This window comes from Caretta caretta, chromosome 1, assembly GCF_965140235.1.
Source record: "Caretta caretta isolate rCarCar2 chromosome 1, rCarCar1.hap1, whole genome shotgun sequence".
Taxonomy (NCBI): domain Eukaryota; kingdom Metazoa; phylum Chordata; order Testudines; family Cheloniidae; genus Caretta; species Caretta caretta.
Window position 1 is genome coordinate 56,508,890 of NC_134206.1, and position 21,429 is coordinate 56,530,318.

At 43.2% G+C, this 21,429-nt stretch overlaps 2 protein-coding genes across 14 annotated transcripts in view; one reads left to right on the plus strand and one right to left on the minus strand.

Annotated features, from left to right (window-relative positions):
- The window catches only part of DHRS12 (dehydrogenase/reductase 12), a 43,592-nt gene extending 22,343 nt beyond the window's left edge, over positions 1–21,249 (plus strand). For 3 of the 9 annotated variants that reach the window (XM_048848994.2, XM_048849013.2, XM_048849022.2), the window contains exons 6-10: positions 10,792–10,853; positions 11,727–11,831; positions 12,632–12,722; positions 13,862–13,999; positions 17,099–21,249. In XM_048848994.2, the coding sequence (XP_048704951.1) occupies positions 10,792–10,853; positions 11,727–11,831; positions 12,632–12,722; positions 13,862–13,999; positions 17,099–17,214 (512 nt within the window). In that variant the 3' untranslated portion in view covers positions 17,215–21,249. Of the gene's footprint in view, positions 1–3,046; positions 3,732–4,394; positions 4,862–10,791; positions 10,854–11,726; positions 11,832–12,197; positions 12,723–13,861; positions 14,000–17,098 lie in introns of those variants that run through there. The other 6 variants (XR_007356514.2, XM_048849003.2, XR_007356513.2 and 3 more) reach the window with 6 other exon arrangements.
- Positions 1–21,429, minus strand: part of WDFY2 (WD repeat and FYVE domain containing 2) — a 146,667-nt gene that overhangs the window by 3,147 nt on the left and 122,091 nt on the right. The window lies entirely within an intron of this gene.

Genomic DNA, 21,429 nt, shown 5'->3' on the forward strand with positions numbered 1-21,429 from the left:
GTCATGTCTCTTCACTCCAGCATGAGAGAATAGTACATCTATTCATTTTTATTGGCACTTACTGGCGGAGGGAGCACGAAAACACACTGGAAGCTGAGAGGAGATGCTCATAGAATACAGTAAGTCTCCATTCCTCACTCCAACTGAACCTAAACCCCCTTTGCTTCACTATCGTTTTTTTCTTAATTTAATAGTTCAAGCCACATCCTCTTCCCAGTTTTCAGTCAAAATAATAGGTAGGGCATGGGGAAGGATCCTCCTCTCAGGCCCTAGAATGCAGCACGGTTCCTCAACGGTAACTACTCTAGCCTCTGTTACAGCTTGCAAACCCATTTCTCCCCAAAATGGGTCTGGCTAGTGAATCCTGGCAGGCAGTGCTGCCTAGTGGATAGGGCACTAGACTATTTGGACTCAGGAGCTCCCAGATCTGTCATTGGTCTGCTGCATGACATTGGGCAAGTCACCTCCACTCTTTGTGCCGCCATTTCCACATCGGTAAAATGGGAATACTTGCCCGCTGCTGTAAAATGCTTTGAGATCTACAGATGAAGTCTTACATTAGAGTGGTGTTGTTTAATAATCCACATAGCCACTGGCTGTATCACCTCCCAACATACCAGGGCAGAGAGAACCCTTACTAAGCACAGCTTTGTGGTATAAAGGAAATGTCAACCGGTGTCTTGTCTTTCGCACACGTTCTACCTTTCACTCCCCTTTCTTGTGCTGGGCTGGCAGATTGGGCCCTTAAAGAATAGTGTACTAAAATCTGGAATTCTGATTTCCTGCTTGAGAGAACTGGCCTGTAGCTGTCTCCTCATAGGGAACTTTATAAACAAGAGGCCTCAAAAAAATAAACAGTTCAAGGAAAACCTTCTGTGTACTCCATTTAAAAATACTTGGCTGTGGCAAGAGCAAGCCCATTCATTTTTTTAACAATGAATTTACCAGATGAATGAACCATTGAAACCTGTATAAGCAAAGATTATTTTTGTTCCCACTCTTTTTCCACAGTTGAAATAACACTGTTGTCGATATGCTGCAAAGCATGGGCAGATGGGGAAAACTCCACTGAGTGTGGTGTTGGCTGCCTGCCATTGTCTGAATGGTAGAGAATTAAAAACTTCACCAACAACTTAACTCTAATTGCCAAGTAGAACATCAAGAGAAAACTATTCCGGCATGCTCCCAGGACATTTTGGTCTGCAGTGATTGCATCATCAATTAATTTAATATTATAAACAGGCAGCAGCTTTACACTTTTCCTCTTGCAGAAGCCCTAATTTACTTTATAAATCAATTTTGAAACCCAAGATTTTTGGGTCATTCTATACAAATGCAGTACAGCAGGTAGGAAAGAATATTCTCATGTACAGTTTTGCATATTCTATCCTGGCAATCTTCAAGTTTTAAGTATGTAAAATCTGGTTGTTTTAACTAGTAGCATATTAAAATGTTGACTTGAAGGCATTTTTGAAATCTGCTTTCAGGACATTGGCACTTGGGCTGATGCACATTTTGTTTAGATCCGTAGTCTAGCTCAGGATAAATTTTTGTAGCCTTATATAGAAAGAATCGGTGTCCTAATACAACATAGCCGGCTAAGACACTGGTTGGGAGTAGCTTTCCCACTAATGTATTGCTATAGAACTAGTGCAATCTGCAGTGACTGAAAATTTCTGCAAGAATTTACAAACCGCATTTCAGCAATACTGTCATTTCATCGGAGTGCCTTCAGCTTCTATTTCACAACAGGTGAATTGAAAAATCATTTTATTTAAAAATTAAAATTGAGATTTTTAAACCAACAAAATCTAGGATGGAAACCAGAAATGTCAATATAAGAAATCATCATAATTTTAGAACTCTAGCATTATGAGGGTCTCGCAATGTGATCACAAAACACTGAGCATGGAGGCATACAGTTTTACTGCTGTGTGTTTAACTGTGTGGAATTACCAAAATGGGAGATGCTAATTAGAGCATGATATCAAATTCCATAAATCGATGAGAGGATCTCAGAGTAATTGGGGCAATTATGGAACATACCATTAGAAAACGTGTGGTATTTTTTGTGTTTACTTTAACACACATAATTTATTTTAAAATATATTGTGTTCTTACTGACATACCAACTACTCTGGAATGGCAGTGTATAACTCACTGAACTTTAACCTATATTATCTAGGTTCTCATGTGAGCCATTGCTAAATAGTTTCCAAACATGAGCTGTGCTCATCTGTCTACTTATTGAAAAGGATGTAACAGCACTATTTAATGCACCATTGATTATTGTGTGAGTTCAGTTTACAGAAATAAAACTAGTGGATTTCTCCCAAAGAAATATTCAGACTCCTGTGTTTCTTTTTAAAAAGAAATCTGTGTCAATGTGTTGAACAACTCCACTTTAACTCCAGAAGGCATGATCAGCTACTGCTGTAACAAACCTCATTTTGTGGGACAGTGCTGTGGCTGGCTTAATTTTCTCTAGACAGTCTTCACACTGTGTCACTTACTACCTAATAAGAGCCTGAAGAGATCTTAATAGACTCCGGCCTCTCTTGTGGCACTTTGATTAAAAAATAAATACATCTCCCCTTTGGACAGAAGTATGTAACCCGTTTCTAATGCAATTCATTTCTCCTTGTTGCCTTCCTTGAAACTATAGTTTCTTGAGTTAGATGCGGATACACATTCCAAAATACTCCCACAGCATTAAGAACTCTAGCTCTTTTTTAAAAAGAATCTTCTTTTGTCACTGAATCACTGCCCTCTTTCTGAATGAATGAAAAGAGTGAGGGACGTAATGTGGATAACCACCTGGATCTCTTCTACTTTATATAGGACCTCCTGTAAGCCCTGGTCTATACTATGAGTTTAGGTCGAATTTAGCAGCATTAGATCGATTTAACCCTGTACCCATCCACACAACAAAGCCATTTTTGTCAACTTAATGGGCTCTTAAAATCGATTTCTGTACTCCTCCCTGACGAGGGGATTAGCACTGAAATCGACATCGCCGGATTGAATTTGGGTTAGTGTGGATGTAATTCGACGGTATTGGCCTTCGGGAGCTACCCACAGTGCTCCATTGTGACCGCTCTGGACAGCGCTGTCAACTTGGATGCACTGGCCAGGTAGACCGGAAATGCCCCACGAACTTTTGAATTTCATTTCCTGTTTGGTCAGTGTGGCGAGCTCATCAGCAGAGGTGACCATGGAGTCCCCGAATAGCAAAAAAGCTCCAGCATGGACCGAACAGGAGGTACTGGATCTGATCGCTATATGTGGAGACGAATCCGTGCTATCAGAACTCCGTTCCAAAAGACGAAATGCCAAAATATTTGAAAAAAACTCTAAGGGCACGAAGGACAGAGGCTACCACAGGGACCCGCAGCAGTGCCGCGTGAAACTTAAGGAGCTTAGGCAAGCCTACCAAAAAACCCAAGAGGCAAATGCCTGCTCAGGGTCAGAGCCCCAGACGTGCCGCTTCTATGATGAGCTGCATGCAATTCTAGGGGGTGCCCCTACAACTACCCCACAACTGTACGTGGACTCCTGCAAGGGGGGAGTCTCATGCAACAGGGATGAGGATTTTGGGGACGAGGTAGATAGCGCACACCAGGCAAGCAGAGAAATCGTTCTCTCCAACAGCCAGGAACTGTTTATCACCCTGGATCCAATACCCTCCCAACCCAGGCAACCGGACCTTGAAGGCGGAGAAGACACCTCTGGTGAGTGTACCTTTGTAAATATAATACACGGTTTAAAAGCAAGCATGTTTAATTATTACTTTGCCCTGAAGACTTGGGATGCATTGGCAGCCAGTACAGCTACTGGAAAAGTCTGTTAACGTGTCTGGGGATGGAGCGGAAATCCTCCAGGGACATCTCAATGAAGCTGTCCTGGAGGTACTCCCAAAGCCTTTGCAAAAGGTTTCTGGGGAGAGCAGCTGTATTGCGTCCTCCATGGTAGGACACTTTACCATGGCAGGCCAGCAGCACGTAGTTTGGAATCATTGAATAAGAAAGCATTGCAGCGTGTGGTCCCGGTGTTTGCTGGCATTCAAGCAACATCCGTTCTTTATCTCTCTGTGTTATCCTCAGGAGAGTGATGTCATTCATGGTCACCTGGTTGAAATAGGATGCTTTTCTTAAGGGGACATCAGAGGTGGCCATTCCTGCTGGGCTGTTTGCCTGTGGCTGAACAGAAATGTTCCCCGCTGTTAGCCACGCGGTGGGGGGAGGGGTGAAGCAATCATCCCAGAGGATTGGGTGTGTGTGTGGGGGGTTAGTTGGGTTTGTGCTGCATGTTAAGCCGAAAACATCAGCCCCTCCTTTTTTAAATGACTAATGTGTCTTTTTCAGTTTTAAGCTCCCTTTTTTTTCTTCCCACAGCTGCAAATGTTTCAACGCTGCAACTAGCATCTCCGTCCCAGAGGCTAGCGCAGATAAGAAGGCGAAAAAAATGCACTTGCGATGAAATGTTCTCTGAGCTCATGCAGTCCACCGAAACTGAAAGAGCCCAGCAGAAATGTGTGGAGGCAGAAAATGGAAGAGTCCAGGAAAGCACAAAATGAACACGAGGACAGATGGCTGGAGCAACAGGAGAGGTGGCAGCAGTGTGATGAAAGGAGGCCGGATGCAATGCTGAGACTACTGGAGGATCAAACTGATATGCGCTGGCGTATGATTGAGGTGCAGGAAAGGCACAGACTGCCACTGCAGCCCCTGTGTAACCAACCGCCCTCCTCCCCAAGTTCCATAGCCTTCTCACCCAGATGCCCAAGAACGCGGGGGGGCCCTCGGGGCACCCAACCACTCCACCTCAGAGGACTGCCCAAGCAACAGAAGGCTGGTATTCAGTAAGTTTTGAAGTGCAGTGTAGCCTTGTCCTTCCCTCCTCTCCTCATCCACCACCCCACCCGGTGCTTCCCTCTTTCCCCCACCCCTCCCGGGCTACTTTGGCCCTATTTGTGTGATGAATTAATAAAGAATGCATGAATTTGAAACAACAATGACTTTATTGCCTCCGCAAGCAGTGATCGAAGGAGGAAGGGGGGGCAGTTGGTTTACAGGGAAGTAGAGTGAACCAAGGGGGGGCGGGGTGTTTCATCAAGGATAAACAAACAGAACTGTCATGCTGTAGCCTGGTCAGCCATGAAACTGGTTTTCAAAGCTTCTCTGATGTGCACCGCACCCTCCTGTGCTCTTCTAACGCCCTGGTGCCTGGCTACGTGTAACCAGCGGCCAAGCAATTTGCCTCAACCACCTACCCTGCCATAAACATCTTCCCCCTTACTGTCACAGATCTTGTGGAGCGCACAGCAAGCAGTAATAACACTGGGAATATTGGTTTCGCTGAGATTTAACAGAGTCTGTAAACTGCACCAGCGCGCTTGTAAACATCCAAGTGCACATTCTACCACCATTCTGCACTTGCTCAGCCTGTAGTTGAACAGCTCCTGACTACTGTCCAGGCTGCCTGTGTGAGACTTCATGAGCCATGGCATTAAGGGGTAGGCTGGGTCCCCAAGGATAACTATAGGCATTTCAACATCCCCAACGGTTATTTACTGGTCTGGGAATAAAGTCCCTTCCTACAGCTTTTGAAACAGACCAGAGTTCCTGAAGATGCGAGCGTCATGTACCTTTCCCGGCCATCCCACATTGATGTTGGTGAAACGACCCTTGTGATCCACCAATGCTTGCAGCACCACTGAAAAGTACCCCTTGCGGTTTATGTACTCGCTGGCTTGGTGCTCCGGTGCCAAGATAGGGATATGGGTTCCGTCTATGGCCTCACCACAGTTAGGGAATCCCATTGCAGCAAAGCCATCCACTATGACCTGCATGTTTCTCAGAGTCACTACCCTTGATATCAGCAGCTCAGTGATTGCGTTAGCTACTTGGATCACAGTAGATTTGCCTACTTCAAATTGATTCCCGACTGACTGGTAGCTGTCTTGCATTGCAAGCTTCCAGAGGGCTATCACCACTCGCTTGTGAACTGTGAGATCTGCTCTCATCTTGGTATTCTTGTGCTTCAGGGCAGGGGAAGGCAAGTCACAAAGTTCCATGAAAGTGTCCTTACGCATGCGAAAGTTTTGCAGCCCTTGGGAATCATCCCAGACCCGCAACGCTATGCGGTCCCACCAGTCTGTGCTTGTTTCCCGGGCCCAGAATCGGCGTTCCATGGCATGAGCCTGCCCCATTGCCACCAGGATGGCCAAATTGCTGGGGCCCGTGCTTTGAGAGAAGTCTGTGTCCATGTCCTCATCACTCTCATCACCGCGCTGCCATCGCCTCCTCGCATGCTTTTGCAGTTTCTGGTTCCGCATATACCGCATGATAATGCGTGAGGTGTTTACAATGCTCATAACTGCTGCGGTGATCTGAGCGGGCTCTATGCTTGCCGTGGTATGGTGTCTGCAGGAGAGCAGGACCGCAGGGGAAGCGGTGGTTGGATGACAAGTTTTGTAGATCTTCTGCACCGTCTGCTGCCAGAACACAACAGCTGAGTGGGGTGCACGCTTGCCGTGGTATGGCGACACAAGGGCAGCCGAGCAGAGTTGCAGCGGAAGCGGCCCTGCGAGACCACCAGGAGAGCAGAGTGGCAGTGGAAGCGGTGGATGACGACAACGACGGTTAGCAGTCCTACTGCACCATCTGCTGAAAGCAGTATGGCGCCTGCACAGAAAAATGGCGTGAAATGATTGTCTGCTATTGCTTTCACGGGGGGGGCTACTGACATGTACCCAAAATCACCTGTGACAATGTTTTTGCCCCAACAGGCATTGAGAGCTTAACCCAGAATTCCAATGGGTGGCGGAGACTACGGGAACTGTGGGATAGCTACCCACAGTGCAATGCTCCGAAAGTCTATGCTAGCCTCGGTACTGTGGACGCACTCTGCCGACTTAATGCGCTTAGTGCATTAGTGTGGGGACACGCCAAATCGCCTTCTAAAAAATTGAGTTCTATAAATTCGACCTAATTTCGTAGTGTAGACATATCCTAAGATACTGCATATCTAATGCCTTTCAGTGGTAGTAATTTCACATTGCACTTTCTGTTCACTACCATCTACATTTCACTTAACCTATGTTTTATCCTTTTTTCTTAATAATCGTTTTTGGATTGTTCAATATTTTTACTCATTTCTCTTAATGGATATGGTTCATTCCTATAGATCTTAGTATTGTTTATACTTTACTTTATGTATTTACCAAGTTCAGTTTGGTTTTGTGTATCTTTCCCCTGTGCCTGTATGCAGAAGTCTGTTGTGGGTTATTTGTATATTTGGGTATTGGCTTATTTTAAAAAAAGATGAAAACATAATAGATGTGGAGTTACTATTTATTAATTATGAAAGTGCACAATCAACTCAAAGTTAAGTTTCAGAAATTTTGCCTTGCTTTTCCTTAATGGTGGAAATCTTGATCAATCTTTCTAAATTCTCTTCCACCAAACTAAAATTCTAGCAGTTATTTCTCTGTGGAGAAAGTAATGTACAAAATATTTAAGGAGGGGATGTTTTTTCCTCATTTCTTTTCACTACTGTTTGTGATTCATAATACTATTTTGCAAGGCAGCATGACTTCCCATTTATTCACTCCCACCCACCCACCCCCCATCACTCAATGGAAATTCTACATCTATATTGCTGTCAATTTAGGCTGTAGCCTGTCCACAATTGTAAAATATTTGCTCTATAGTATGCAATCGTGTAACAAAACCCTATGTGATGTTAGCTGAATTTTGTAGACTAGGTTGGCCTTTTGTGTTTGTACATAACTGTCAAACTGTATAAGAATTTTTTAGTTGAAAGTATGTGGGTTTAAAATAGTGGAGACTTCAACTAGAATATGCACCAAATAATCTTTATTCCTTGTTTTAATTATTTGAGGGTGAGTTATTTCTCTTAACAAAGCAGTCTGTGCCAGCTGGAGTGATTATTATACACCATACTTCTGTGTCAAAGTGCGGAGTAATTGGTATCAAGATAATTAGGCTTGGGACACCAGTCAGGGAATTACATAGCAATGGCTGAAGATCTGGGTCTTTTGAGGCCTGACCATTCCCATCAGTGTGTTATGTAGCAGCATCTGCCTAATGACACCTAGAGCAAAATCTTTATTTTCACATCTTACCTCAAAGCAAATGCATAAGCAGCGACATGGAACAACAACTCTGAATTTCTGTTTTTGCAGACTATAATCTCTACTCTTTTTTGTGCTTTGGTTGCTTAATTCTGATATTAAATTCTCCTCTTAAACTGGAGGAAGATAAATTAGGGTTTGAGTGGTTGATTATTAAAACTTACGTGATGAGCCAGCCCTTTGTCACAATCAGTCTCCTTAGCCTTCAGGATTTGTTTCTCTTACAAGGCTAAAAACACTTGCTGGACCGAAGGCCTTGAATGATGAACAATGTTCCTCTTCATCTTCACACCTCTTCAGAACTTGTAAACAAAAACCTGCCATCTTTAAAAATGCAAATTAATCCTGGAGACAACTAAATTAAGTGTTGGCAGGTGGGCTGCACCTCAGGATTTTGGGAATGAAGTCAGTTAACACAAATTTGATCTTCCTTTGGATTTGAAGAGTCCCTATCAAAATGAAAGTTTTTAAACCAGGATTGTGGGTTATTAGAGCTCTGTTTAACTCATTGGGAACAACCAATGACAATCAAGAGATCTTGCTTTGCTGTTATTTTTCAGTCTTCCGGTCCCTAGCAGTGAGAGACTGTTACATTCTCCTTTGTTACTGACATTCTTCCTTACTGACCACAGCTTCTGCTTGTACTTTTTGCTCAAGACAGATTGTGCTAACTCATTCAAGTGCATTCACTTTGTTTGATTTTATTTTGTGTGTTCTAATTATTCATGGGGGTCCAAATGAGTATAGGAAAAGTTAGATCTGTTATGGATGAACAAGGGTACTGAGCAGATTGCTCAAGTGGAATGTAATACTTTAAAATTCTGTAACATGTTGATCAATGTGCTGTATTGCAACCTTTCAGCCACAAAAGTGTTGAGATCATTCTGAGTTGCAAAGAAACATGTTTGTCTGTATAACAGTGAAAAATGTGGCCTCACTAATTCATATGAAAATTGTTTGTTTATTTTCATAGAACTAGAGAACAAGGGTTAGCCCTTGTCTACACTGGCACTTTACAGTGCTGAAACTTTCTCGCTTGGGTGTGAAAAAACACAACTGGTCCCTGTCCCACTCCTGTCTCTTCCCTGCCCTTTGCTCCTTATCCCAGACTCCTCTTCTCTACAGTCCCAGTCAGGGGTGGTTCTAGGGCTAGGTGAGCAGGGCAATCACCCTAGGTACCAACTTCGAGGCCACTGAACTGGTGTGATGCTGGGGTGTTTTCTATTTTTATATTTTTGCTCCGCTCTGTCTTTGCTCCACTTTGATTGGCCAGCCACTTTTTTTGGCTTGCCTGCTTGGCAGGGCGTGCCAAAAACGTTATTGCCCTATGCAGCAAAATGGCTGCTCCTGGTCCCAGTCTCCATGATTTTCATCCATTCCTCTTGCCCAGCTAGTCTGTCTTCCCCCTCCTTTGCCAAAACTCCCAGTCCTAGTTTCCTCTGGCCTAGGTTCCTGGTTCCAATTTAATTCTCTTGACTTTCCTCCTCCCCTAGTCCATCACTTATCCTCTCTCTGTATTGGAATCAGTCAGCTTCCTTTTCACTGCCGGGGCATCAGCTGTATGGAGCGTTGAGAGCACAGGAGAGAAAGGCTTCCTACTCTCAGTTTAGGTCCCTGGTTCTGACATGGCCTGCAGCAGCCCAGAGCTGCAGCTGCAGGGAAAGACCTGCTCAGACACGGGCTGGAGCATGCTGCCCATTGAGGATGGAATATTGGAGATTTTTAGCTGTGTTCTAGCAAGTCTTGTCTGAGTATTTGCAAGCTGTGATTCCTAACCCTTTCTCTCTCCTGGTCCCGCCCCATGAAAGCATGTAACTTCTCCAGATTTGGCCAGATTTTCACAGAGATGGCAAAAGGCACATCCTCAACTCACTGGCCACGCACTGCTAAATTTGAAGTTCCTGCTTCGGAGCATTAGGGCACTAGTGCCTCTCAAATAAAAAAGCTCCAGAATTTAAACTTGGCAAAACATGTTTTTCTCTACCTTTTTGATCATGGAAACAGCTGAATTGTCTTCAGGGGGGGAACAAAAACAAAAAGCCTGAGGCAGGCACTTAGCATTGTAAATTTCAAACAGTTAAAATTTGGCCAATTTATCAGCAACTGAAAACGGGGTTTTATAATGAAGTGTCAGGCAACCTCAACAGGCAGTGACACACACACCCTCTCCCCTTCATGGTACCCCCGCTTTACTCACCCCCGCCACGCACTTACCCCTCATTGTAAACGAGCAGGCAGTTTTCTGCACAACACTCAATTGCAGTAATTGGAATATGGGGGTATTTAAGTTATTTTAGGGGGAGAAAGTAGAAATGTCTGTCTGCCACAGTTGTGAGTTGTCTCTGGCATGTTTTTTTCCCTAGTAAACTGTATTGTCTTTAGAATTATGACTAGAATGTAGTTAGCAGTCTAATATTGTATAGAAAAGACTTTTAAAAAATCTTTGTACTCTGAATATGTCTTTGTAATGATGAACAAGACATACATTTTATTCATAATTTGTAAAGTCAGAGACCTATTAAGACTCTTGATTCTTTATACCAAATGGCTGAGAAATGGAGGGTTTTTACATATTAGTCAGTATTTGGAGCAACTTGTTTTTGGTGAAATGTTCTTGTTTCCCTTTCTTTTAGGTGCATACATTCTTACAACTGCTCTACTGCCTTTGCTGGAAAAAGAAGATGATCCCAGAGTTGTGAGTTTATAATGCTTTTTTTAAACTGTTGTTTTTACTACACTCCTTTTGTGTTTTGTGGCAATGTCTCTTTCCTCTTTGATTGTGTACATGATGTTTGCTGCCCTGGTACTTGTTACTCTTCTGTCATGTGCCTAGCACATTTTTAGACTCTAATAAATAGTCATTGTCCATTCAAAATCTGAGTTCTATCCTGCTGTTTTGTAACATCTTTCTAAATGGCACAGGAGCTACAGTGGCCAGTGAAGTAGATAAAATACCTTATTCAGAGATTGCTATTTCTCTACACCATATTAACTCCTGCAGCACAGTAAAACACCTATAACAGGAGCGTAGAGTTAAAGTTGCCTTCTACACTTTGGTGCAAAAGGGGACATTTTATTATGAAGCATTCAATATTTATACGAAATAATTGAAAAATGTTCTAATAAATGAGCTGCCACCTGTATTTTCAGGTTTGCTGTCTTGTAACCTGCCAGGATTAGAAATGCACGTCAGGCCTTTTAATGTGCCTGTATCTAAATAAGAAAAAACTGATTGGCTTTTCCCAGTGCTGGTCCTGGATCAGTGAATTAAAAAGTCTATCCCTGTTCTGTCCCTTTATTAGCGATTGTGATAAGATAAAAACATGAGCAGGTCCCTAGTGGGGCCAAGAGCATTTTGAATGAGGATCTACTCCCATTTTTGACCTTTCCTTTGTCAGCTCTCCAGGTACGCTTTGTGGTACAGGTGTGATGGTCCTCTTCTACAGGCAGAGTGTAAAAAGAGTAGAACAGAAAAATCTTGCATGCAGTGTAACTTCATTAGTGGGCCTTAAGACAATCTCAGTGAACGTGGGGGATTGGCTTTTTACATTCACTTAATTTATTACAGATAATTGTCTCTTCAGGAGGGATGTTGGTTCAGAAATTAGATGTATCTGATTTGCAGTCCGAAAACATAACATTTGATGGTACTATGGTCTATGCCCAAAACAAGGTACAGTATGTGGATTTGAAAGTAAACCCTAAAACTTGGATCAGACAGACAGTGGGATACAGCTTCCTTTAAAGTAGACTGCAAATCGGATGGCTATTTTCACTGTGTCTAAACTAGATATAGTGCAGTATGCAACCTTTCTTATCAATACAGTTCATCTCCTGCTGGAACTGAAATGAATGTTGCCTATTACAGTAAAGATTACAGAGATGCTTGCGGAGGGGGTGATGATTACACTTTGTGAGAGCAATAGGAGTGTTTTAGTTTGACCCAACCCCAAATATTTTATAGAGGGGGTTAAGCAGAAAATTAGCCTAGATTAGTGTTTTGTTTTTTTTCTCATTCCATTTCTACCTCTATATCTAGCCTGCAGAAAATGAAGATGGTGAATGAAAGCTTCCTGAACTTACGTTAGCAAAAAGCTTTACTAAAAAAACAAACCTAAGGGTTAATACCTATTGCTGCGTAAGTAGGTTGCCTTTACCACTCTACAGTGGTTTCTGACAACGTTATCTTGAAGAAGAGCTCTATCGAGCTCGAAAGCTTGTCTCTTTCACCAACAAAACTTGGTCTGATAAAAGGTATGGCCTCACCCACCTTGTCTCTCTAACATTATCTAACGGATTGCTGTTTCCCCAATGTATGAGTGGTACAGGTATTTTCCATATTGCCTGCCACCTGATAATTACAGTGCATTATGGGTGTATTGGGAGTATTTGGAATTGGCTACTGTGAGACAGGATAACAGACTAAATGGATCATAGCTCTTTTCCAGTATGGCATTTTTTGTTGTATCCTAGAGACAGCAAGTAGTCTTGACAGAACAATGGGCTAAGGTGCACAAAAACATCCATTTCTCTGCCATGCATCCTGGTTGGGCAGATACACCAGGTACAGTCTGCTAAAGACACTTACCCCTTCCAGTCTTAGTCTAAAATTGAATTGTAATATGACATTACTGTAAATTTGTCTCACAGGTCCACCGATCTGTTCAGTTTAAATTTCTGGAAAGTGGCCGTTTTAGAACCCTCTGCTGTCCTGTTTTACAGGGAGTCTGAGATCAGATGGAGCTGGGGATGCAGGTCTCGACTCTAGTCTGACCCGCTCCCGCAATTCTTCCTCCTTCCCACCCCCCCCCAGCCCCCCGCGGTAGAGCTTGGAAACTACCAGTTCAAACTGTGCACTTCAGTATCTTGTATTGCTCACCCACACCACCCCTATAGTTCAACCCCCCTTGGATTTCAGCTTATTCTGCCTTGTTAAGGGGATTGATACATGGTGAAGAATTTCCACCCTCGATCAAAGGACACTGTCTAGTCACCTTCCCTTATCTTTACACTCTGTAGAATGTAATTTCTTAATAGGCTTCAGAATATCCCTTTACACATGTAGGGGCTGATACTGCCACATAGGGAGCTCCCCAACACCCTCTGATCATGTGACTCTCCACACCCTCCTGCAGTTTTCTGCTGATTGAAAATATAGGCTTCATCTTTCCTTGCCCAGCATTTAACTTCACGCTTAAGCAGTTTAAATGCAGTGTGTGTAGCTTAGGGAATATTATTTTCCACGTCTGCTTTTTTGCTATGTGCTTATACAATAACTCAGGACTATACTTGTTAAAGTCAGTCTCATTATTTCTAGCATAGTCATCATCATAAAATCAATGAAAATAAGAGCTAAATCCCCAGATATTTCCATCATTTGTTTTCTCACGTTCTGCATCCAGTCAACTTTGAACAGGACCAAATAACAGAACTGGGGAACACTTCTCCCTCTTTTTGATTCTTAGTCTCTCAGCCTTTTGACTGTCTCTGTACACTTTAGTCCAAACAATGAGAAATGTCTGGTTCATCTTTTGGCAACCTAACATCACAGTAACTCTGCCATCCGAGGGACAATAGTGTCTCCTTTCCCTGATTTTAAAAGGTCATTGGTTTTCACACTACTATTACCATTTTAACCTTTAAAAAGCTCCTTAGCAAAAAGCCTTGATTGACTCACCACCCTTACATTATTCTTCACTGTAGCGGTGAGATCAGCGATGCCAGAATTCTATGAAAAAATGAAGAACAAACTGCGCACAGAGGCTCAGGGAGCCGATACAGTGGTGTGGCTGGCAGTCTCACCTGCAGCAGCTAAGCAAACAAGCGGCCTGTTCTTCCAAGGTAAGGTGGCAGTTTCATACACTGAACCTGAAGAAAGAGTGCTATTACTGCACTGATTGTACAATTATTGATTTTGCCGAAGGGCCAGAGTGGTCTTACGTTGAGGGTTAAAATAGTTCCTGAAATTGTTTATAATGTGTGACTCCAAAGGCCAAGCACAGTGTTGCATAACTAATGGAACTGTTCAAACTGACGGTATTTTGCTGGTCCTGCCCTTTCGACCAGGCTGGCACTGATTGGATAAAACATCTGGGTTGAAGTTGGCTCTGCACATGATTAGACAGAGACGTGGCAAAGCCAAGTGAGCCCGCAGCGATGTCCATGGACTGTTGCCTTCTGTACAGAGTACTGAGGAGTTGCATTCATTTTCAGGGCACTTGTCTCCCCTCTTTCTCCTGTTCACATTAACAGTGCCCAGGTGACAGTGCACAGTCGTCCTTTCTGAAGTTCTGTGGTGGAGTCAGGATTGTTAGTGTGAACAATGCAGACTCTGAGATGAAATCGAAGTGCAGCTAGGTTGGTGAACAGGGGGGATTAATGCAGAGGATGGTGGGAAAGGGCTTTGAACATTCCCATTCGGCCACTCACACAGTAAGTGCTCAAGCAGGAGCGGTTTTGTAATGCCTCTGCTCTAAGGGTAGTGCAGATCTAGGATGTGGGAGAAAGGCCAGAGTTGGGGCCCCTTTCCATAGAAAGCCCCCTCCCGCATTCCTGGGTGTGACAAAGGCCTGCTTTCAACCTGTACATTCAGTCTGGGGCATCTGGGAAGTTTGGACCCCTCCTCTCCACAGGTACCAGACCGACCCTTAGTCAAGTTTTTAAAAGTTGATGAAGAGATTTTTACTGTCCCCCACCCCTCAAGAGCAGTAAACTAAAGGCTTGAATCAGCTGCCCATAAACCTGACTGGAATTTATTTTCAGATGGACTCATTTGTCTGTGGCTCATGCACAAAATGGCACACACACAAGTGTTCTGCCTCATTGTAGAGCAGGGGTTTGCCTCTTCTTCGTCCTTAATCTCTCTTCCTCCCTCTTATTTCTATTCTGTCTGCTCCAACCATGCTTTCTGCTACGTCGTCGTCATCTCCTCTGGGTCATCAGCTCATCCTTGCCCAGCTTGCCCCACTGACTTAGCAAACAGGCAGCGGGACTGTAATCCTCAAAGTTGACCAGAGCTGTGTGTTCCCATGAGCTTTGCACTTGGCAGGGCCGCAGCTTTAGAGAGGGGAGCGAAGATTCTTGGGTCTGCCCCCAGTAACGCTCTGTTCCCTGTTTTGTCAGTTGGGGAACCCTGGGACTCAGTGGCTCAGTTCTTTTTGACAACTCTGGGAAAATCACTTGTTTTTTAAATGCTCTCTGTGCCATCATCCCTTAGGGTCAGGCACAGCACCTTGGTTCCCCTCTTGACTCTGAATAGTGCATTATCATCCCTTACTGTTTTAGTTCCCTGAGAGCTATTTGCCAACTCACAATAAAATGAAATACCCCCAAACTGGATTAATATGCAGCTGTTCTGCTTCCATTCCTCTCCTGCTTATCTTTCACCTTCCTTATTCTGTTCAGTATCGATACTCAGTACAAACCCCAGTCAGCTTCTTTGCTGAGGAAGGGAAGGGAAGGGAGTTGGTAGTAGGCTGGCCTAAGCTCAAATAATTCCTTCCCCTCTGCTCATGAGACTTCACAGGACAGCGCGCAGGCAGGCAGGCAGGAAGCTGTTTCCTCCATAGCTTTGGCTTGGTAGAGTACTACAGTTCCCAGGTATCCATGTAGGCTAATTCTCTCAAATATTTTTCTTCCCCCAGTAGTATTGATTGCTGCCCCATAAGGAAGAGTGAGCGCGTCTCTTAATGTTTGGTTTCCTGTACACAGCCTAGCGTGGACAGATGTAATGCTGTATGTACAATGAGTTGTTATGCTAACTTCACAAGCAACTGACAATTTTCACCTTTCTGGAAATTATCCTCTTAGGATATGAGGCAGGCCCCTGTGCTTTCATAGAAATCTTCCACTAGAGCTCAGCACAGTGTTTGAAACTGAATTCTTGTGCAAGGATGGATGACAAAACAGACTAGTACACAACCCTGTAGCTCTTCACAGCTTCCTGCTTACAGCACGGCAGCTGTAACTATGGTGAAGATAAACTAGCTTTCTACTGCTCAACTGGCCACTTCAGAAGTTGGACTTCACTAAACATTCTAGCAATACTGCTGAAGGAGAAATACTCCTCCAATGCACCATAGTGATCGGAGGTTGCTTTTTAAAAAAATAGAAAGTCATTACGAAGATCTGTGATCACGGTCCTTGCGTTAAGGCAAAGACCTAGAGCTTCTTTGTGGGTGGTATGTAATTACAGTTAATCTGGAATGGAAAGTTAGTACTATCCCTTGTGTCATGGTGCTCTACTGGTGTAGCTGTGTGGTAGACTGAACCAGGAGGCTCAGGTTCGTGCAACCAGGAAGGAATGTCTTATTGGGCAAGTTTGGCCAAGCATTGTGATTGAGAACCAGTTTATTCTCTTGACAAAAGGCTGAGTGCTTAGCAAGCTAATTCCATAGTGCTAATGCTAAGCTCTGTATTTTAAGGATAAAATAACCCAATTCTACCCTGTGGAATAGCTACACAAATGCAAACCCCCATCCTGAAAACAAGGAAAGCCAGAGTTTGTTTTGCTGCTTGAAACTGTGCTAAACTCCACCAGTGCAAATCACTGCACTGATACAGTTACACTAATGACTAAAATCAGGGCTAATTCCTCTGTAAACAGGGCCTGCCTTTTTCTCATGTCTGGCTACAAAAAGCAAGTCCTTATCTTATCTATAAAATCAGTCTCACAAGAACAGACCTTTTGGGTACCTAATTCAAAATTAAATTAGTAGAAGTGCATTCTGTTTTGATAAATGAAGTAATATTTTTTTAAAGTACAGAATTTAAATGTTGCGGAAATGTTTTGGCCTCAAGATCATTCTGTGCGCAGGTAAAATGCATTGGTGTTTCTGGTTTAAGAGAGAGAGAGAGTCACTTTGTGCTGGGAGAGATGAAAGATTAACTACTTTCTTTTTTCTTTTCTTTTCTCTTTTCTTTTCTTTCTCTCCTCCCCAGACCGGCAACCTGTTTCTACTCACTTGCTCCTGGCCAGAACATATTCTTCACCAGAGGAGGAAGAGAAGCTAATAGAAGCTTTGGAAGAGCTTTCCCAGAAATTTAAACCCACTTGATCACATCTTCTGTAGGCACTTATCACCACCCAATTGAACAGAAATGAAGCTTTGAATTACAATACTAGCAGGACTGTATTACACCTGTTACAAATATGAGGGGAAGAGAACGAGTTTGCTACAATTAATATACTGTTAATAATATACAGTTCACCTTTTGACTAACAAGTTGTAATGTATGCTGTTACTGCAGGCTTTCATAAAATAGCATAAGCCATCGAGGAGTTGAGTATGATCTCAGATGTCCTGTCGTACGTTGGGGTACATGCACCTTGCTTCAAGTATGTAAAGGAAACAGCAGGGGGAAGTATTTCAGCATTTGGAGGCTAAACCAGTACCTTTCCTTCTATCCATATGTGCCTGTAAGAAGCAGTTTGAAGCCTAGCACCATTACTAATTAACGTTCTATTTCCTAGTGACTGCCCCATAAACTTGTGTGGCTACAACCTGTTAGTTAGTGCTTGGTTAGACTTCAGCAAAACCTAGACAGTGGAGATAGTGTCAGTATTCTCCCCTGGCACCTGTAACTCAACCACTGCTTTATACCCCTAGAGGAGTGGTATGGAGGTGAAAAATAAAGGTCAGGAGTGCTTGGGCATTAGACAGTGATTAGTCCAAGACCAGAAGGGCTAGACTGCTCCTTGGGAAGGCTGTTATAGTTCTTCTCAGTCTGATTTTGTAAATGATCTTATATATACAAGCTACTTTTCTGCTTTGGAGGCTAAACCAGTACTTTTCCCTCTATCCATGTAGCAAGTGCTCTTAAATGCTGTATTCTATAGGTAAAAACCTTCTATCCTGTATAGAGTATGGGGATAGGGGAGTAGTCTGCTTATGGGGCTGTAGACTGCAATCAGTTTGGAGTGTCTCCTTTCATAAGGCCTGCTCCTACAAAGGTCTAGATCAGTTTAACTGAACCAGCAAGTGTTAAACAATTCATGTAAACAGTCAGGTTTAAGGCCTTGAGATTTTCTGTGAACCAATTTCTGCAAACAAGAGGAAGCAGATCACTATTTTTCTGTGTGGGCAGCTCTGCAGCTGTTGCCAAATTCCTGCTGCTTGACTCAATGAACAGGGAGGAAATACTATTCCATTCCAGCCTCCAGGGGTTGGAGCTTTGATTTAGGAAAGCACAGAGCCTCATACCAAAGTGAAAACCTAATCTGGATGGGAGCTTGCCTTTCGCAATGGTAATGACAATGCAAGAGAAGGAAAGGAGAAACTAGTACATGCCTCGGAGGGGTGGCCGTGTTAGTCTGGATCTGTAAAAGCAGCGGAGTCCTGTGGCACCTTATAGACTGACATATTGGCGCATAAGCTTTCGTGGGTGAATACTGCATGCAATAGGGCTACTTGCATTCCACCCTCCACTTCAGGGACTCACTGAAATCCCTCTAGCAAGGGTTCTGTATACCTCCCATACCAGCATCTGAGTACATCCCCCCTCTCCCTGCACACCAGGCTTGAACTTGTTTTTCCACTCCCCCCAAGCCCTCTGTCCCCCCACTGCCACAGGCACAATGTTAGGGAGGTAAAATGAAGCCTTCTCTCTTTTCTTTTGCTGGCTAAGGGTACCTCTGTGTTGAAGGGGGGGGGGGGGGAAGGGCCTCAGAGGCAGGTCAGCTGACTCAGGCTTGCACTACAGGGCTAAAAGTAAGTGTAGCCATTCTGGTTCAGGTTGGGGCCTGGGCTCTGAGACCCACCCACTGTCACCAGGTCTCAGAATGCTACACTCTACACTATTTTCAGTGTAGCATGGGCCTGCATTAGCTAACCTGGGCTCTGAAACTCATTGCTGTGGGTTTGTGTGTTTTGTTTTGTTTTTTTTGCAGTACAAGCATTTCCTAAGTATCCAGCTCCTGTATCCAGCAGGTAGAGCAATTACTTTTGTCACTCAGGCTATCAACATGTTCATGCTCTATGGGGAGGATGCACAGGGGAACATGCTACAGGCTGTCTAGACAGTTTCCTGAAATTTTGGAACTGATAGGATGCTGTGTTCAGAAGTAATCATGTTATGTACAGACAGAGTGCCGGTCAGTTGAGTGTAAGGCCATCCATGCAAACTCAGCTAATCATGGGAGGTAAATGAAAGGTTACAAGGGGTTAAATTAATTTTAGCTGTGTACATTCAGAATTGATGGAATATGCTGAATAAACAGACAATTGAAGTGTGACCATGAGGAACTAATGAACTTTACCTAATTCAGACACGTATTGGCTTGCTTAAGGCAACATGGACACAGCCACACTGCAAAAAAGCAGCAAATTTTTAATAGCAGTATTTTGATGGACTATAGGCAACAACAGTCTTTGGCAGAAATTTTATAACAAACCTTTGAAAGTTACAAAACATATTATTCTAGCATACCTTATTGAGACTGTTAAATTAGTTTTTATATAGTTTCTAGTTTCAAAAAAAGAAAAGGAGTAAAAAAGTTTCTAGTTTGCAGTGTAGAAAGCCTTAAAGGAGGTAGTTACAGAGCACTAACTGCCCAATGTAGACACTGCTGGCATGTCCTAAAAGGTATTTAGTTTGCATTAGAGTCCTCTGTAAATAATACCCCCTCTAGACCACTTTGCTGCCATGCAGACAAGGCCATAGATTACTAGAGATATCAAAATGAGCAAGCTGTCTTTCTGGGCTATACAAAGATTGATACCTTGCAGCCATGCTACTGCCAAAAGGAGAAATAATGTCTAGATTTTAAACCTTTAAGGAGACTTTCACAAAAAAGGTGTCCCAGCTGTGTGACGTGCACATAGTGTCAAAAAGGAGTATGCCCTAAAGCCCTTTACATTTGTGTTCAAAAGCATCCAATTTAGGACTGAACACCGACTGATTTAAGAAACTTGTGTTTCCAGTCTGCTCTCTATATACGTGGAAATACAGTCAAACAAAAACATGATCTTAGCTGAGGTTGTAGTATAACAAGCTTCTAGCAAGATACAGAGTAGTAGATGTTAGACTCTAGATATTCAGGCCCGCCTGTAAAGGTCTATACTTTAAGAATTTAGGTGTATTTTTATCACTTAGCTAGTTATAGAGGTATAAAACAAAGAATCAAAATCACAAGTTTGCCTGTGTATGGGCCTTCTCCCGCTAGGATAGCCTGAGACCCTGTTCTTAGGCTAAGGCCTTTGGCTAAGCAGCAGGGGCAGCCATAAGCTGGGAAGTGTATGGTCACATCCTCACATCGCAAATCAGTCACATTGAAATAAGATGGTATTGGGCTGTTAGGAAGATGATCCTCTCCTGATGGTGCCCATCACCCCCAGATAAAGAAACAGATCTTAAGATGGTTAAAGAAAACTTAGTTTGATAGCATCCTGTCTGGCAAGAAATCACTTATCAGTGGTTGTGGAACCCTCATTTCTGTATTGTCTTATCTTTATGGCCCCCACTTTTCTATTGTTAATCTGTCTGGTTCTCTAATTGTTTCTGTCTGCTGTAGAATTAATTTTGCTAGGTGTAAGTTAATCAGGGTAGTGGGATACAATTGGTTAGAGAATTATGTTACAATATGTTAGCGTTGGTTAGTTAAATTTCAGTAAAATGATTGGTTAAGATATAGCTGAGAATATTACTATATAAACTGGGGTCAAACAGGAAGTGGAAGAGGAAATTGGAATCATGCTTGCTAATGGGAGGAAGGAACTGGAACAGGGAATACAGACACAGGGTAAATGCTCTGCAGTGTTAGAGCTGGGATGGGGGACATGGGCTAAACACTCTGTGGCGTCAGAGCTGGGATGAGGGACGCAGGGTAGCATCAGAGCTGGGAACGGTGTCACAATATGGCTGCCCCTGGGGGTCCCCTGGGTAAACACCAACATTATATATTTCTGATGCTTTTATATATATTGGAAAGGATCTCTGGAAGGGTTAAAGGTATAAGTGTGGAGTGAAAAATTTCTTTGCACTGGGGAACAGACTATCGGCTTATCGAGATAAACCTGACTGGTGTGAAGGGCTTCAGAAAACGCTTGCTTGGAAACTAACACCAATAAACATTGCATTGTCTGCTCTTCCGACTTCTGGTCTTTTGCTGCTTGCTGTCTGTGTGACAAGAACCATGGAAGTGGGAGGGTTGAGGAAAAGCCCTCTGACAATAGATAACTTTAAGGTTATTGTAGCATTGAAGAGGATCCTGGTAAAGAATAATCTAAAAAGCAGTAAGTAGTATGAGAGCTAAAGAGAATGTTTTGGGAATT